Source organism: Passer montanus, unplaced genomic scaffold, assembly GCF_014805655.1.
Source record: "Passer montanus isolate IOZ18808 unplaced genomic scaffold, ASM1480565v1 scaffold2, whole genome shotgun sequence".
Taxonomy (NCBI): Eukaryota; Metazoa; Chordata; class Aves; order Passeriformes; family Passeridae; genus Passer; species Passer montanus.
In genome coordinates this window covers 29,338,440-29,356,590 of record NW_024366591.1, presented here as the reverse complement: position 1 = coordinate 29,356,590, position 18,151 = coordinate 29,338,440, and the positions used below count along the sequence as shown (strand labels likewise).

At 41.0% G+C, this 18,151-nt stretch overlaps 1 protein-coding gene across 1 annotated transcript in view; it reads left to right on the top strand.

The window, feature by feature from the left end:
• The window catches only part of ALK (ALK receptor tyrosine kinase), a 226,155-nt gene that overhangs the window by 138,807 nt on the left and 69,197 nt on the right, over positions 1-18,151 (top strand). Inside the window, exons 5-7 of the mRNA XM_039707697.1 lie at positions 9,174-9,305; positions 16,726-16,857; positions 17,790-17,890. Of these exons, the coding sequence (XP_039563631.1) occupies positions 9,174-9,305; positions 16,726-16,857; positions 17,790-17,890 (365 nt within the window). The remainder of the gene's footprint in view (positions 1-9,173; positions 9,306-16,725; positions 16,858-17,789; positions 17,891-18,151) is intronic.

Sequence of the window (18,151 nt, the reverse complement as noted above, 5' to 3'; positions counted from 1 at the left end):
AGTGTTGGAATTGTAACATTATCACTTTCTCCATTTTTCCTTGATATCTTCAGTATGTACCTTGGCTTACACAGAGCTAGTCACTTTGTTATTCATTGACATCTTTTTTTTTTTCAGTAAGTGTTCCCAATTTTCATAAGTTTTGTGCATGTTCAAACATGAATAGAGGTCCTCGGGCAGAGATGTGGACTCCAGGGTGGAGTCTTCTCCGGGCTTTTTTTGATGTTGTGGGCCACTGACCTTCAGCAGCTTTGCTCCTGGGATAATATCATTCAAGCGTAGCCAGGCCTCAGAGCACAGCCTGGGACACAAGCACATGGAGCTGTGCTGGCTGTCTGTCCCTCTGGACTGCCTTCAGAGCGCTGAGATGTTGGCAGTTGTTGGTGCATCCAGCTGGAAGAGTCACCCGTGACTCAGTGCATCCATGACTTCCTGGTGTTCAGCGATGTGTGGAAATGGGGGGACATCGAGACTTTTCCTTTTCCTTGCCCAGAACTAAAAGCTGGAAGCTTTTAGTGCATCCATGCACATGAAGTCCCGCCCTGTGGCGAATCTGTTGTGTGCAGGCACTGCTCTGCCTCACAGCAGGTGTTTAGGTGCAATTTCATTGCCCATTTTTTGTGGGTTTGAGGTAGCATTGCTCACTTTTCAAAGTGGAAATTGGCTGCTTGATGACAACTTGTTGCCTTCCCACAACTGCAAAAGTTGGCACAGCGGAAAGGGGCACAACAGGAAACTTACTGCCCCAAGCAAGCTTCAGCTTCTACCTGGAGCAACAATTGCTCTTCTACTGTGAGGCCACTGCTTTGCACAGTAAGGGAGTGGCTGTGGTGTGGGGATGAGTCCCTGCACTCTGCTGGGAGGCACCACGTGTGAATGCTCAGGGCCATGCTGATTTGTGATATTCCACCCACCACCCCCAGCAACCCATCTGTACTAAGGCCAAAAGCCTTAATACTGCTGACAGCTAAGGCAGAGAGACTACTTAAAACACTTGCAGAAAGAGAATTGCATTTTAGGAATGAAAAATCTCATTCCTATCTAAAATGCTGTTTGAGTACAGTTAAGTCTCGTCCTTTTATTTGTGTTTTTCATGACCAGGCATATGAATATACCTCTCTTGTTAAATGGATTGGCAATGCTGAAAGAGAGCTTGCTGAGATGCTGCTATTGCAGGGTTAAGGGAGAGATTATATCTTACCTGTGTGGAATCAGCTCTTGATGAGCTATGAAAATAATCTGCAGTCTCTTCTTTTTCCTTGAATCCAGGCATCTTCAGTCCAACTGGTACAGGAAGCAGCAGGAGTCAGAGGGATTTTCTGCAGTCTCTTCTTTTTCCTTGAATCCTCATCTTCAGTCCAACTGGTACAGGAAGCAGCAGGAGTCAGAGGGATTGTCTGGTTTGGGCAATTTACAGGCTCATTTTAGGTGATTAAAATTGGTTGACAAGTACATCAGTTTGCTCATCTTTAAAATGTTATTGATGTTCGTGGTCTTCTTGCTGGGCTGTTTTAAGAACCAAGAATTGAAAAAAAAAGCTGTGTATAGTGTCAGTGTTGGTTGTGCTTGGAACTGCAGAACTGGAAGAGGCAAAGATAACGCTTACTTTAATAATTGAAAATGGATTTGAACTACGCCTCCTAAGAAGAAAAAGGTGGAAAATTACATGTATTTCCTACCTAATCAGCTCTTACAGTTTCCCCAAGAGGCACACATGAGGTTTGGAAGCACAATTTTCATGTCTTTTCTCCAGCAGCCTTGTTTCATTTCACATTCAGTCAAGTGTCTGATGCTGAGGTAGGACCTGTGCTAAATGTGCTTCTGTTGCCTGTAAATAAGCTGGGAGATCTCAACCACCTCATGGTTTTGTCAGCGCCCGCCGTGTGTGGCAGGCAGCATTCATCTTTCAGTGAGGCAGCAATCAGTCTGCTGGTGTTTCCCATGGAAAAGATTGTTCCCTGGTAAGAGCTGTTCTCCAAGCCTATTCAGACCCAGAAAAGTCTGATGGGAAGAGCAGAGCTAATAATACAAGTTGGACCTTTTTATTTTCCCTCTACAAGGTATGAATTTTGAAAAATTTACAGGAGGTCACAGCAAGGTGTTTTTTTGGCTTTCTTTTTGTGGGGATTTTTGGGTTTTTTCTTTTAACCAGCTGATTACTGTTACAAATATATAGTATTCACTTATTTTAGGAGAAACATGAAACCTAGGGGAGAGGGTTTTTTGTTGGTGTTTTTTAATCTCACAAAAATGCAGCGGTACCTAGAAAGATGCAATTGCATCTGAGAGAAAAGAGAAACAAACAGTAAATGCAGCCTGATATTGAAACAAGGGCAATGGAAAGCAACCAAAAGAAACGAGATTTGGGATTTTAATAAAATTACTCTATCCCACTGGCTTATTCTAAGTTGAAATATTCATATTTATGGATGAAAGCCTTAAGATCTGCTGTGTTACATGAAATTTAAAAAAGATCCAATGACTATGTATGCACAGTATTTTGTACAGTAAGTATTCTCCATCTCTTTTGGCCCTTTTCAATTCAGTAGATGCCACAGAATATGTAGGTATCATTGTAGGATGGAAAATCACTCTTTCATTATAAAGTTCACTGCTGCTGTTTACTTGTTTACTGTTAATTTTTGGATGTGCAGTTGGAGCTTCTTATTGAATGGTAACAAATCACCAGAAAAATAGGTATGTTACCATGAGCCCTAGCAAAAAAACCCAAAAGAAGCAGCTGTATTTTGTGCAGGATTACATTCTAGGGGAATACATTATCATGTCATTTACTGAACCTAACAATTTTTTGTTGTCTCAGGAACTATTATGACCTCAGCCAACTTTCCTAATTGAAAATTGAGAAAGTGTGAAATCCATCTAACTTCCTCTTTCCACATTCTTACTTCATTATAGTTTTTAAAAGAAGCTATTTTTCTCTGTAAATTCAGGGAATATACATCACACCAACACTATTGTTGGAAAATAATTCAGTCAAAAGGTAGGAAAAGCAACCAGACCTGGTCGAAAACATTTCTGAGAGAACAGAGTAGGCCTGGATGGCCTGAATGCTGCACAACTCTGGAGAGAGTTCTTGCAGCTGAAAATGTGGCAGTGAGCAAGTGCCAGCTCCTCAGGTGTGCTGAGAGCTCTTTTCTGTGTAAGCAATCTTGCTGGCATTAGGCAATGCTGAAGGAGCAGATGTTTAAAATTTGTGTACTAAACACAGCATCCCTACTTTGAAGCAGCAGAGAGGGAAGGCACATTAGAACTGAGCTGGCTGAATTATTGGCATGAGTATGTTCCAAATCAGTACGTTCCCTCTTGAGTTTCCTGCCCAGCATTTTATTTTTGTCTTAATTCAAGTGTTTTTGAATTTTTGGGGTTTATGACAGCATTATTCATGTGTTGAAACCTCTAAAGTCAGTTTTCTAACCTAGAATTTATTTGATTTTTTGGTCTGTGAGAACTTTGGCCATTTTTATTTTCTCTTTAGATACATTTTGAAATGTTGACATTGTCTTTGAGATGAAAATTCTGTCTCTACGTGGCTCTAATGAGCAAGTTTTCTCTTCTTGTAGTAGCTCACAGTGGGAATGCTGCACCCTTAGTCTGCAGGGCAGGGGGTGCTCTCTCAATGGGAAGTTATTTGCTGCCCTCTGTCCTGCCTTCATCAAAGGTGTGTTCATTTTATACAGTAAATTATTCAAGCTGCACTGTGAAAACAGAGTAAATAATTTCCTTACAGGTTTTTTTATGCCTGTTATCATAGCATCTCAGTTCCTTACAAACATTAATGAAATGAACATCACAGAGCTCTTGTGACGAGTTTATTCCCATTTATGTTTAGGAAGTGAAGTAAGAAGATTAAAGGCAGTTTATGTAACTGGAAAAATGGGTGAGCTTTCAGGCATTTACAGGCTGTTTTTTTCTGCCTGTAGCAGGCAGTCTAATAAAAAAGAGAACACTTCCTCCTACAAAAGCATCCTTAGGCAATGACAGTAACCGTAACAATGCTGTTACAAATATTAAAGACAAGAATTATGAAGTGTTGACCAACTTTGACTGCCTGGTGTGAGAAACATGGAATCCAGTCTTTTTTTCAAAGTATTTTTGAGGACAATGTGTTTTCCAAGTATGTCTCTCACTGGTCTCATTTGCAGCTGCAGCTACTCGGGTTCCTTGCTGATCTGTATACAGGTGTCCTGGGGTGGGTGGCTGGAAAATGAGAGCAGTGTAGCTTCCTGTGAAAGTTGTGATTTATGTGATCTGCCCTGTATCATGTGGAGTTCAATGGCCATTTGCCAAGGATTGCTTTGCTCCCCTCAAACATGAATTTATCTTTCAATTTGCTCACTTTCTTTCCTCCTTTATTTCACAGCTTCCAACTTATCTAATGGTGAAAGCGTGGGTATTAGTAACTTGCATAAATATCAAATTTACTTTGTCCTGTAATATGGCTATCCTCAGCACAAAGCGAGCCAACAGCCTCTGAATGTCTGTGCTGCTGGAGGACTGGAGATAAAGAGTGAGGAAATATGTGGCCATCAGAAATGGCAAGTCATGGAAAAATCAATAATCAGAAACTCCCCCAAGTTCTCACTATCCTTTTATAGCTAGACAGCAGCTCTTCTGTTTCACACAACCTTTCAATCACCCAAGTAATGTTTTTGTAAATATCTGAGTGAAAGCTTTGAACTCAAGCCAAAGGAGGGACAGGAGGAATTGAGAAGTTAATGACAAATACTTGTGACAGACACACGTCATCAAGGTTGTACAATCCCAGATTTTTAGTGACATTTGGTGGAGGCACTAAGCTGCAGCACTAGCCCATTGGAAAACATTTTTTTAGAGATGTAATCAAATAGTAGGAAACTTTCTGTTCTGAGAGATAAACACATATGGTTAGATAAACAAGGTGGATTTCCATGGGTAGATATTTTTTGCTACATATATGCTATTAAAAATGGAAATTTTTCACATTGTGGGCATATAGGGTCTTGCCTTGAGAACCACTGAAATAAACTCATACAACTGTGTACAACTCAACTATGTACTCCTCAAGGATAGCCCAGAGAGAAGCTGTTCACTGGTAAAATGTGACAAGGCTGTACATTTATTCCAGGTCTTTGGAATTTTTGCAGAGTACAAACAAGATAAGTTTTAAACAGCAACCAAGTACTGTCCTATTAAGCTCTTTTGTTTTAATGTGTGCTCAGCAGCAGTGCTTCACCTGACTGTGTTTGTCCCAAAACCTTTTGGTAGAATTAAAAAATATGCTCTAAGAAGTTGAATGTAGCATGTGAAGGTATAATTATGTTCAGATTCATTAAACCCTACATGATAATTAGCAGCATAGCCTGTTTGCCAGATAAGATATATTTTTACGGATGCCTTCAAGAATTTCTTCTCCATTCCACCTGGCCAAGTGTGGTGGCAGGAAGGCGAAGTTTCCCCTTTTGCAGTGATCAAACACCAAGATCTTTCTGGCCAGGTTCCTCAGAGACAGACTCACCAGAGCTTGCCAACACACTGTGATTTCTCAGCTGGTCAAGGGACAGGGAAGCAGAGAAGAGGAAACCCAGGTCAGAGAAAATCTGTTGAGAATTGTAATACATCCCCTTGGGTCCCACAGTGCGAGCAGAAAGCTGCTGATCCTGCATAAGCTAAGCCACATGATTTTCCTCTTTCCATCCTGGTAGAGGAAATGGAAAGCAAGTCCAAAAGCATGGGTAGTAAAGATTCCTGGCTGTCCTTTCAGTCCAGGGTCTGGTACTGGATTTGAACACTGCCAGGGCTGGAGTGTGTTGAGAAGCAGGACCTGTGAGGTACAAAGTCAGCTCTTGTTCCCCAGTGAGTTGTTTCTGCTTTTCTACTTTCAGTTTAGAGCCTGAAATGCCATTTATTTAATGCTGTTTAAATAATGATTTATAAGCCTCCAAGCCAGCCGTGGTACAGCTTAATTACTGCTGTAATTTATGGATGCCACTGGCTACATAAACACTGCTGTAAATATAAAGGATGTCTCCCACAAATTTTACTCTGATACTTATTTGATACTATTCATTTTCCTTTCCTAACACATCTTCTGTGTGTGAGTTGAGGCCACTTCAGCGATCCAGGTCATATTGGTTCACTTTGCCAGGAGTAATTGGGTCTGGGAACTGAAAAGATCAAACGTCTGTTTTTCTTGCAAAGTATTTTAATTAAAATTTGAGTTTCCTTGAGCTTGGATGCAAACATCTGCATGAAGTGGCCCATTAAAAGGATTATTTGTATTTGGGCTTTTTTTGGTTATCTGTTTATTTTACTAGTTAATCGTCTCTTTTCTCCAGTTCATTTTGCCTTTGTGCTCACAGTAAGCAAGCAAACAAGATGGGAATAAATCATGCACTGTAAGAGAGCCCAGCCATTCCCTGGGCTGCAGCTTTGCTATTTGTGTTCTCTAACCTATACAAGGAGCACGTATATATTGGTCTAATGCAAATCTGAGCTAATTCAAGCCCCGTCTCCACAGAGATGAATGAGCATGTAAATCTGCTGCTTTGTTTTGGAGGAATAGCTCCTGGAATTGCCTGATTCCCAGTTGCAACTGACATATTTCAAATACTACAGTCAGTTGGCTTTGGGAGATTTGTGCCCCTAGGCTGCAACAAAAAACACCTGGGAAGACAAGTAGGTTCTCTTGAATGCCTTGGTTCCATTATAATTAGTGTTAATGCAGTTGTGTGCTTGGAAAAGTGAGTGCCTCTAAAAAGTTATAATTAATTGAGTAAACAGAACAACCCCATTGCCTACAATTACCACTCTTCTGAATCCTTGTGTGTCTCTGCAGCTGCTGAAGTAAAACACGGACATTGCTGAAAAGATTGCAGATAAACTGAGAGGGACATGAAAGCTGGTGCTAAACATGGGCTTCAAAACCATCTGTGGGCTAATTCAGAGAGATAAGAGTACTTCTGAATTTCAGTAGAACTTCAGGATCTTTTAAGAGTGTCATGATGTTGCTGACTCATGGAAGTGCTCTGGGACATGTCTCCTAACTTTTCTTTGCTTTGGGTGGTACTTCCAACAACAGGGTGATATTCAGGCTCCCTGCATACCCCTAGGAGAAGGGATCACCTACTGAGTTACCAGAGTCCCTTCTCACAGCTTTGTAGTGCCCATTTGCACATGACCTGAGCCCCAAGAGTCTAGCTTGTGGCACTTGAGAAGTTTTGCACCACACAGAGGGAAGGCTCTCAGCAGTGTCTCTGAGGGTGCATTTTTTGTAGGAAGTTCAGCAAAGCCAAGGAAGATGCCTATTTGCACATGACCTGAGCCCCAAGTGTCTGGCTTGGGGCTCAGGTCACTAAACAGTGCACTTCTCACTTGAGAAGTTTTGCACAGTGCACATAGGGAAGGCTCTCAGTGGTGTCTCTGAGGGTGCATTTTTTGTAGGAAGTTCAGCAAAGCCAAGGAAGATGCCGTCTCACTTCCTTAAACCCTCATCAAAGAGCCCACAGAAATTGTCAGCAGCCAGCTACAAGTTACTTAGTCTATTTTTCCTGCAAAGCTTTTCCTCTGTAGTCATGCCTTGACCCAGACCGGAATACAAGGGCATTGTGCAGCCTGTATGTGACAAGCCAGAATTGGTCTAAGGAAGGGAAAAAATCGACCTGACAATAACACAGAGCACCTTTTTGAGGATATATCGTCCTTTATTAATAAAGTTTGGCATGTATTCCCCCCACTCCTGAATGATTTGCACCATAAAATAAGCTGGAAGAGAAATAGTGGTTGTTTTCCTACATGCTTCATTAATTTTTAGTTTTGGCAGGCAATATAAATAAAAATATCAAGTGCATATCTAATTGAATCGCCAGTGATTTCCAACTCCCTGTAGTACCAGAGAACATGATGTAGCTGCACTGTTTAGTGAGCACAGATGAGTTAGGCAAACAATGGCTCCCTCTGCCCAGAGGCCTTGGTTTAATCTGGAGCATTTATCCATTTAATATGAGACAGGGCAGTTATTGCTGCAGTGGGGAATTCACAGCACAGATCTCTTTGTTCTTCCAGGCTTGTCTTCCAGCAGTGACTGGAAGCATGTCTTGGCACACTCAGGAAGGTGTCAGTGAACTGCATCCACTGTCAGATTTTTGTGGAAGGAACTGGTGTTTCTCAAGTTTAGATTCCTCCACACATGCTGACTCCAGGATGTTACTGAAATAATTCCTGCCTCCTTCATGTGTCTGATCTAGAGCTTGGGCCTCTTTAAAAAGAAAGATTTAAAAAAAAAAGGAAGGCCTTGTCCTAAGTATCATCTCAAAGAACTTGGGATGAGAGAATTCCTTCAGTAAGGAAAGTGATACCTGTCAGGCTACTTGATATCTGACTTCTCAGCCATCAAGGGAATCAAGTACCTCCAGAAAAGGATGGTTCTTAGAGAAAATTGCTCAGGGTCATTTCTGAGTGGATGATATTGACCTCTAATTGTAATGTGTGATGACCTCATTTCATAAGAGCTGTCTCCTTTGCACATTGCTGGATGTCTTTTGCTGCTTAGCACAGGTAAAATGAACTGGTGCCTTCTGTCTCTTGGTGGATGTAGTCCGTGTGAGCTCATGGAAGTGCAGGAGCAGGAGTAGGCATAGAAGAGAAAAAAAATTACCAGAAGAGGCTGAACTGTTTTCTCCCCTGCAGAGACTATGACAACACAACTCATCCAAAGCAAAGGCAATGCATGTTGCCAAAAGAGCATGATGAAAGCTTGTGCTCTTTTTAAGTCCTGTAGCCATGTTTACTCCTGAGCTAGACAGAGAGGATATCAGCTTTCAGGACTGTCAGTGCAGCAGTAAATTCACACACAATTAAAAACCTATCACGTGTATTGCATTGTTCTTGAGAAATACCAGAGCAGGATGCAGGATTTAAGCCCTCCAGAGATCAAAGCTGCCTTCCATATTATAGCACCTGAAAGGCCTGAGGAACTGAAATTCTCTATTAGGTGGACTATTAGACATTTGACAAGATTAAATAGGTCAAAAAATTATCAAGTAAGTATTGAATTGAGAACGAATTGAGAAGATTTCGTCTCTTCAGTGTTATGCAGTATGCTGTAACCCATTGGTTGAAAGAAAGGTAATTTGGTTATCTGAAGTGCTTTTGTTGTTTTTCTTCTTTTTCTCTAGGATCTGCCGCTCTCTCAAAAATGGCTCTGGAGGGCTCCTTCAGCTGCTGGAATGGAACAGTGATCAGGCTGGGGCAGGCGTGTGACTTCATCCAGGACTGTGCTGAGGGAGAAGATGAGGGAGATATGTGCAGTGAGTAAATCCTAACTCCCAGGTTGTACCATCCTTTTCCAGAAGCATTGATTGGTTTGAACTTTAATGTCTGAGACTTCACTAACAGACTCATTTGGTGCTATCAAAAGACCTGTATCCCCCATAGCAGATGCCATTTCCTGGATGCCTGCCTGGAGTGCACTATTTGATATTTCTGGGCTCACCTACATCAGTTCTGCAGCAGCTTCTTAACATGCTCTCGGTGCTTCATCCCTTCCAGTGTCCTGATCAAAAATGCAAAGGAAGTATAGCCTGAAATAGCTAGGTGCCTTACAGAATTATGAAATGTGTAGTTGGTTAGAGCCTTTAATCAAAATGTAGTGCAGCATGTGGCAGGGGGAGAGAGGAAGGAGAAAACTTCTAAGATGAAAAATGAGTAGAGCCAGTAGCTTGTCTTTGACCACCTCCTGTGTCTTTGTAATTCCTCTGGATTTCTACCCTCTCTTCAGGAGTCAATAGTCCAATAACATACAGCAGAAGATAGATAGCAGCCCGAGTTTTCCAAGAACTTGCTGTGCCTGAGTACTTTCAAAAATGTGCTGTGGAACTCGGACAGTTTAGGACCTTCCTTTGACCGTCTTGAAGGTGCCTTATCATTTTTCTATACCTCTGTACATTCCACCTCCAGCATCCTCCCATCTGTCAGCCTGCAAATAGTTAGGAGTGGTGGATTGTCAGCTGTATCGTTGTCTACAGGGCAAATATATCAAGAAAAACAAATATTGAGAGTTTATTATTCGAAGTGTATGTGCCACAGATGATCTAGCCTGTGGGCTGTTACAATAGAACTGGATTGATTTGGTATGTAAAAACATGTTTTGTGTTTCTAGCAAGAACTTAACGTGAGTGATATCCAACTTATAGAAGATTTCACTTCTGCTAATAAAGAAATAAAGTTACGGACTTTGAACCAATGTGAAGAACATTGGTTTGACCTGGGATCATCTAGGAAACTAGTTAAAAGCTTAAAATTACAAGCTTCTCCATCATTTTAGGTATTGTTACAATTTGAAATTATATTCTTTAATGACCCACTCAGTGGACATTAAATTCACAGGAACGGTGTCAGCACTGTGGACTTGCAGCTTCTTAGAACCAATAATGCTTCATATTAGTAATATTGAAACCTTATTTCCATCTAAGACATTTAAAATGGAACTCTAAAACATCATAATGGCATTTCTGTTGTGTTCTACTCTATAATTTAAAAAAGGTCGAATGCATTTTCCTTTCATTGTAAGTAGAGAAACATTATTTACCCTCAACTGTATGCTCAGACACATGGTGCCCATGTGCCATAAATGGCTCTGCCTTGTGGGAGTAATCCCAGGGAGAAGGGCAGAGGTCAGAAGGTGCAGTTGTACTGATCATGGATGTTAAATAAATATCACTTGGGATGGGGCAGGCCTGGAGGAACATGCTTGCCTGGTATTTTCAGAGCCTGGGTACACTGGTGGCAGGTCTGTTGTTCGTATTCACATATCAGGAGGGTGGCTCTGCTTTTGCCCCTTGCTGCCATCCTGTAGGCATGGTGAGCCCAGTGGAAAAGCAGCCAATGGCTCTCTGGCATGTGCTGTCCACAGGTCTTGGTTTGGTTGTCTTTTCTCCCTCCATTCATCTGTAGCTCTTTCCACAAGGCAACATGGCACTTGCAGCTGTGTTGGCAAAGGAATGTACTGAGAGTGTTGGTGAGAAAATGTAAAAAGCAGAAGATATTTAGCCAGCTGTTTAGCAGAGCAGCACTCCCAGCTTGAGGAGACCACATGCCTTGCATTCACCCATAGGTTCTGGAAATGAGAGTTCTTACTTCCAGCCAAAAGGTATAAAAAGCTCTGTCTTCCACTCCAGGAACAAAAAAGCATGGCTTGCCTGAGCAGGAGCCCAGGCTGTGGATATGCCTGCTTATCCACCCACAAGCCTGCTCAGTTCTGTGGCTGATCCTTCTGCTTTTGCTTCTTTACAGTGCTGAATATTGTTGGCATAAGGTTTCTTGCACAAAACAGAGAAGTGATCTAATGTTTGAGGTGTCAGATATATCTGAGTGGCAGCCTAACACAAAACATATGTCATCTTTCAGCATTTTAGTTGTCATTTTACTCCTGAGCAACACGGATATTTTCATCAGCTTTTTGCAAGTGTGGTAAAAAGTGATTCAGATTTATCAAGCAGAGAAAAGGGTTTCCCAAATGGTTGTGCTTAGACAAAAGAGCTGTCAGAAAAAAGATGAGCTATGCTCAAAACTGAGGCGAGATGTTTTAAAAATGCCATTATCAAAGGTTTCTATCTTTGAGCTTCAAGGAGGTGTTGGTTTTTTTGCCTTTCACAGTCTTTCAGCTTTACAGGCTTTACAATAAAACTGATTGGTTTTATTATGATTTTAATTTTTTTTCCCTAATAATTTGAATTTTGTTCCTGTCTTAGCTGAAAAAGATCTCTCTACAGCCTGCTGTTTGCTAACATCTCTTTACTTATTAATGGCCAATGAAACGTCATGGTGCTTGTTCTGCCTTGCAACCAATTAGTCTGTGTAGAAATTGTAAAACCAGAGAGGAATGACCCCTAGAGAAAAGCATGTTTGAGTCATAATCAGATATCCTTGCAGGAGTAAAAGACAGCTTCAAAGAGGGAGATGAGGGATGAGAGGGATGAGCTGCACGTGTTTGTTGATTCAGGATCAGACACACAGATTCACCAGCCTGATGGAAGTGCCACACTAGAAATGATTTTGCATAGCATACACTGCAGACACACATTATTATTTCAGATAGCACTGGTGGGGTGTCTCTGCTGGTAAATTCATGCCTTTCCAGATGCAGAAACTGCACGTGGCAGCCATGGCAGGCTGTGACCCAAGGTTTCTGCTGAATTCATGAAATATATATTCCTCTATAAAAGTACTTTTTTTTAATAGTGTAATAGCTGGAGCTGGGTGCCTCTGAAGAGCAACCTTGAATAAGTCCCTGGTTGATTGTACTCAAACAATCTGAATTCCCCAGCCTTCATGTGGCTGTTTGGACCAGTTGTCCCCATATGAGGCTCTGGGAACTCTTCCCATTCATCATTGTGTCCCTTGCTTGCCTCTAGGTAGGATGTTTCTTATTTCCAAGGTTGCAGCTTCTGTTAATGAAGCCCTTATCTTCTGTCTTGAACCAGCTCTAGGGTTTTCTCATATTTGACTGAGTGGAAAGTTCAGCATATCTGGTGAAAGTTCACAGCTTGTGCCCTAAGCTTCAGCAAATTTATCTGTTAATGCTAAGCAACAAATTCCATATAAGTAGTTTACCAAATCACTCAACAAATGGATAGAACTTTCTGCAAAAAAACCCAACAAATTTTCTCTTCTTGTAGTAAACACATATAATATACATTGTGTGGTACAAGACAGACACAAAACCTCAAATTATTTACTAACATAGATGGGTGGAGCTCTGTTTTACAGAAAGGGTGAATTTCTTTTAGCAGTTTTGTACTTCTCTTTTTAATTAAGAGTGTCTGGAATTTTGGTTAAATGATCTTTCATTGCAGGGCAGCAAGTCAGGGCAAAAGCCAAATCTTTACTGAAAAGGGATGCATGTAAATCTATTTAGTCCAAAACTATTTTACTTTCTGTGACATATTCAGAAAAAAAGATTCATCCTTGGAAAATATTGGCTAATCAGTCCAAGCATGTTAGGCAAGTAATTGATATATTCTAAAAATGGTAACATTTCAAATAATGGAGGTGCCAGTAGTATATTTATTATCTAGAGACCCAGAACTTATAAGAATCACTCAGGTTACAATTAACCCAGAACTGGTTATTCTGTGAATTTGAACCCATATTTTCTATTTACATAAAGAGTTTCCAAGCTTGTGGTCTGGAGTTCTGGTCTAGTTCAGAAGAAAATGATTACCCAAGTCTCTCCTGAGGTTGCACTTCCATGTTTTATGAATTTTAGCTGGAACAGGAAGTAATGTCCTCTTTGTCTTTCAAATAAATCTCATAATCACTCAGTTATAGGGTAATTTTCACTCTGCTTCATTGAATATTTAAGGATGTGAAGCACCTCAGCAGGTGAGATAAGGAAGACAAGTGTCTGGTTCCTGAAAGGAGGGGCTCAGCCTGTGGTGGGAGGACTGCATGCACACATCAGTCCAAAGGCCAGATGGCAGCTAGAACAGGAACCTTTAAAGTTTGATTTTCTGATAATGTGGATGAGTGATCAAAAAAAGCATTGATAATCAATGTTGCAGCGGCCAGTTTGCTTTCCAGGCAAAAATGTGTGAAGAAATCGTGGGATTCATTTTTATCTGGATACAGCCCAGCAGAGTCTTCCTGCAAGCAAAATGATGATGTAGCCACCTGTTGCCAGGCTATGCTATGCTCTTAAGGTTCCTGTCTTGCATGCACTAATCCTTCTGCTTCTTTCTTTATCAAAAGCTGTACTTATAGAAATGAATTCTAACCTCTGGCAGTTTTGAGCTCAGCAAAGCCATCTGCCATTAAAGGATAACTCTGCTGGCTGTTGAAAAGTATTTTCTCTTTTTATGCTTCATTCCTGGTAGAAATTGTCTGGCCAACTTTGCTAGCATAGAAGAATAATTGAAACAAACTCATGTTTAAGATTCATGTGATTCTTTAAATTGAGTAGCTGATCTGTTTGGCTTCTGAAATTTCCTCCTAAACTTGGTAAAGGTCCATACATAGAGTGGTCTTTAATGATTTTTTTCTTTATAATACCAGTTTGGAATTTCACCCAGAAGTTTAAACTTTAGTATCTGGTTAACTTACACCTAGTTTTGAAGCAAGAGATGACTTCATCTGCTTCATAAATTGTATCAGTTACTAATTCTCTACTATTAATGGATGAAAAATCTGGCAAAAGAAAAAGAACTTATTTAGATTTTTCTTAAAAGGTATTTAATTCTGAAGGGTAAAGAACAAGTTTAGCATCCAACAGCTTTTCCCTGCTTGCCCACCCACATAAAAGGAGAGACTCTTGCATTCTCAGGGTGCTTCAGTTTCACTGGACTACTCTGTTCTCCATCTCATACCTACAAGTTGTATGTTAATCTTACTAAGGCCTAAATCTTCTGAGGTTTCTGTCACTGGCATTAATATCCAAAATGGCAGGTTTCAGTAGAAGTAATTCCTGCCCTCTAATTTCCATGATTTTCCAATAAAGCCAGAGCAGCTTCCCCTCATCAGTGCAGTGTCTGTGCTAATGTGAGTTTGAGTCACAAACACATGAAATGGAGAAGTACAGGCTGGAGAGAAGTGGTACCCAAAGAGGTCTCTGTGGAGTGCCAACACATGGAATCACAGGTGCTGTACATATTCAAGGTAAGAAAGAGCAGCAAAGAAAATGCACCCAGGGCATGAGACATCTGAAAACTCATAAAACATTAATTTGGGGAAAGGGAATGAAATATTCTGTGAAAGTAATAGCTTTTTATTTATGCCCTTACTCGTTCATCGACAGTGAGCTTTTCCTGGCCTTCAGGCAGGGATTGCTACTTAGATGACTCCTCCTGCTGCTCTGACTTGTTTACATCATCCTAGATAGCAAATGGCCATGACATGAATTCAGTTGGACACCGAGCCAAGCTGTTTCTGTGGGAATTCAGGGCACATTATAATTTGTCATTTTCTTTGTATCCCAGCCTCAGGCTGCGCAATGAAATATAATCAAGTTCTGCAGAGGGGTGAAACACAGGGAAGTAACTCTCTGCTTAACAGCTTCACATTTAAAGACTAGGGCTGAATGAATTTAGAGGTTTTTAAAAGGAAAAACTTGAAAAAGCCCTAACTTCAGTGCAGGTTTTGATTTTTTCATAACAGGTTTAGATGGTTGCCCAAAATACCACTAAAATGTGGCTCTTTCTTCAATGTCAGGTTCCAGGTCTAAAACTAGCCCTCCTGAAAAGATACAGATAGAGGATTTGTTTCACTTTCCTCTGACAAGTGAGTTGTGATTCAGGGTCTCATAAAATCAAATGTTTGTGGTCTAGATGCTGCATTTGTGGTGTTCCACAGCTGTTTTCTCTGGGTACACCAAGGAACCACCTGCATGTGCCAATGACAGTCAATTGCCTTTTGAGGTGTGTGAGTCAAAGTTTGGATCCTGTATTATATTTCAGATCTATAAAATACCTGAGCAGGTATTTTATAGATCTGAAATCTCAGCTAGAGGGATCTGCTGGTACTTAAACATTTTGAATTATCTGAAGCTTGAATACTGGTGCCTCATTGTCTGACAGCCTTTCTGTAGATATATAATTTAAGGGGAAAAAAAAATGAATAATCACAACAAATTATGTGTTCAAGAGCCTCTTCTTCTCATAGAGGAGTTAATGAAATTACTGGTATCATTTGACCAGAAGATTCTCTTGCTTTAGAAGTTCGTGGTCTATCCTACTGCTTGTAAATGAATAAATTTTTATTCTGATTTTATCAAGCAGTTAAAAAAAAAAATCAATTTTTAACAGATTTCATGTGTCATTCTCCTTTCTTGGAGCAAAAGGTGAAGAAATTTTTATTCTGATTTTATCAAGCAGCTAAAAATAAAAAAAAAATATCCTGGATATGTGTTTGCACATGAAATTTCATTTTTATCTTTCAATTTTTAACAGATTTCATGTGTCATTCTCCTTTCTTGGAGCAAAAGGAGCAATACTTTGCACCCCCTGTAAGCAGAACTTGGAGCTGTAGGTAGATTAATAAATAGAAGGCATGAGATAACCTTCTGCTTTGAATGGGACTACTATTGCTATAAAACTGGCAAATTTCAAGGCAAAAAGCTAATAGAGCTCTTATTGTTTGGAGCTGGAAGTGAAATCCTAAACTAGAGACAGAATGAGTGGGCTTCAAAGCCTGGAAGTATGGATTAAAATAAACTATCATCTCACGGAAGAGACTCACAGGTGAAAAAAGTGAGGCACAAAAGGATTCAGTGTTTTACCTGAGGCCACATCAGTGCTCACAGAGAGAAGAGATCATGTTGCTCAGCTGGGCTGTGTAGAAACCTGGACTGTAAGGGAGGGAATCTTGTAGAGAATTTATCCCTCTCCCAGATTTCCCCCTGTGGGGCTGCAGAAGCATCTCCAAGATGTGACCTTGAGCGAGCTGATACCTGCAGAGTGAGAGCCCAGGCATTTAGGAGACCCCATGGTGTGTAGTGAGATGTGTCCTCTCGCTGAGTTTTGTCAAGGTGTGTGGGGAGTCACTTAGCCACGATCTGGGGGTTGCTGCCCTCTGCTCCTCCCTCCCCGTGGTCAGGCACGTGCGCGATTCCACGCGAAAGGATTGAGGAGCTGGGAGTGCCCTGTTTGGAACAGTCACTGCAGCTCCTGTGTGAGCCCAGGAGCCTCCTCCTCAGCTCACTGCCTTCTTCTGTCTGTGTGCCTTTCCCTCTTGCAGGAAAGCTTCCCTCTGGCTTTTACTGCTCGTTCGAAGAAGGGGATTGTGGCTGGACGCCAGGCTCCTCTGCGTCCCATCCTTCTCCATGGCGGATCGGAAGCCTGGAGCACAAGCGCTTCCCTTCCATAGAAGGTTTGTGAGAGTAAACAGTAAGTGTAGAGCACAAGCAGCAGAGAGCAGAAATGATACACACATGGTGAGGAGAGGGAATGAAACACAAGGCAGGTTTACCAGTGAAGCATATCACAGACTTCTACTTTCAAATACCATCTTTCCACCCTGAGTGCTTTGAGCAAAAGACTGTCCTGCTCCCTTTTTGTCTTGGGGATACAAAGAGGTACCTCAGTCTCCACCACTGACACCAGATACAGATCATGACCCCTTATGAAAAATTTTATACCAAATGTTCATCTGTCTGACCCTCTACCATACTGATCTGTTTCTTTCTTTCTGATTTTCCTATTTATTTTCTCTATTTTTCTGTACTGCTAGTTTTTTCCCCTGCTCACATCCTAATTTTTCTTGTCTTTGCTTCATGAGTTGCAAAGATCCCTTGAGTTGCCCTTTTATGTACAATTACTATGTACTTGGTTCTCCTACCTAAATGCCAGTATCTAATCCTTCTCGTACAAACAGTTGAAGGCTTAAGCTGCTGAGAGAAAACCCAATACTGCCCTTGTTCCTCGTGTTTACAGAAATTATTCAAGCAGCAAAGAGCTGTAGCTGTATTTTTATTTGGTTTTGGTCAAGATAAATTCTTTTCTTCCAAGTTACTTTTCGTTCATAAAAGATACACTTTATTATTTGCCTTTCAAGGAGGATGAGTTTAAAGTTATAGAGCAACAGAAGGTAGCAGTGGGGGGAAGGTGGATAGGCTCATGTGGTTACTGAGTATGTTTGTTAGGTAGGGGAAGCTGCATCCCTAAGAAATGGAAAAAGCCTTCTGCTCCCTGGAATTCCACCGTGGTAGGAGCCAGCTAACAAAGGCTTGGGGCAAGTTTCACAAATCCTGAAACCCAAAGGTGAGTGCTGCAGTTTGACCTTCTTCCTTCTCTTCCATCCAGGTTGTGCACTCCTCCTTAACACCAGCAAGGCACCAGCAGTAGCAAAGACTGTCATGACCAGCACGACATTTCCAGCTCCTTTGAGGAACTCCCCCTGTGAGGCAAGTCATAATGTTTTCTTTTCTTGTGTAATTTACAGAGCTTTTTTTGTGTGTTTGACTCAGGCTTTCAAATATAGGTACTAGGTCAGTAGCAAGGCAACAACTATCTCTGGTTTTATTTTCTATAAAATATACTTATTTATGCCCACTGTGCAGGGGAAAGATATGGTTATCTGCTTGAATGCCACAAAATGTGCTTTGAAAAACATGTCATTTCCTGTCCTCATTGCATCACATGATGTATTACAATCTTCATAATTA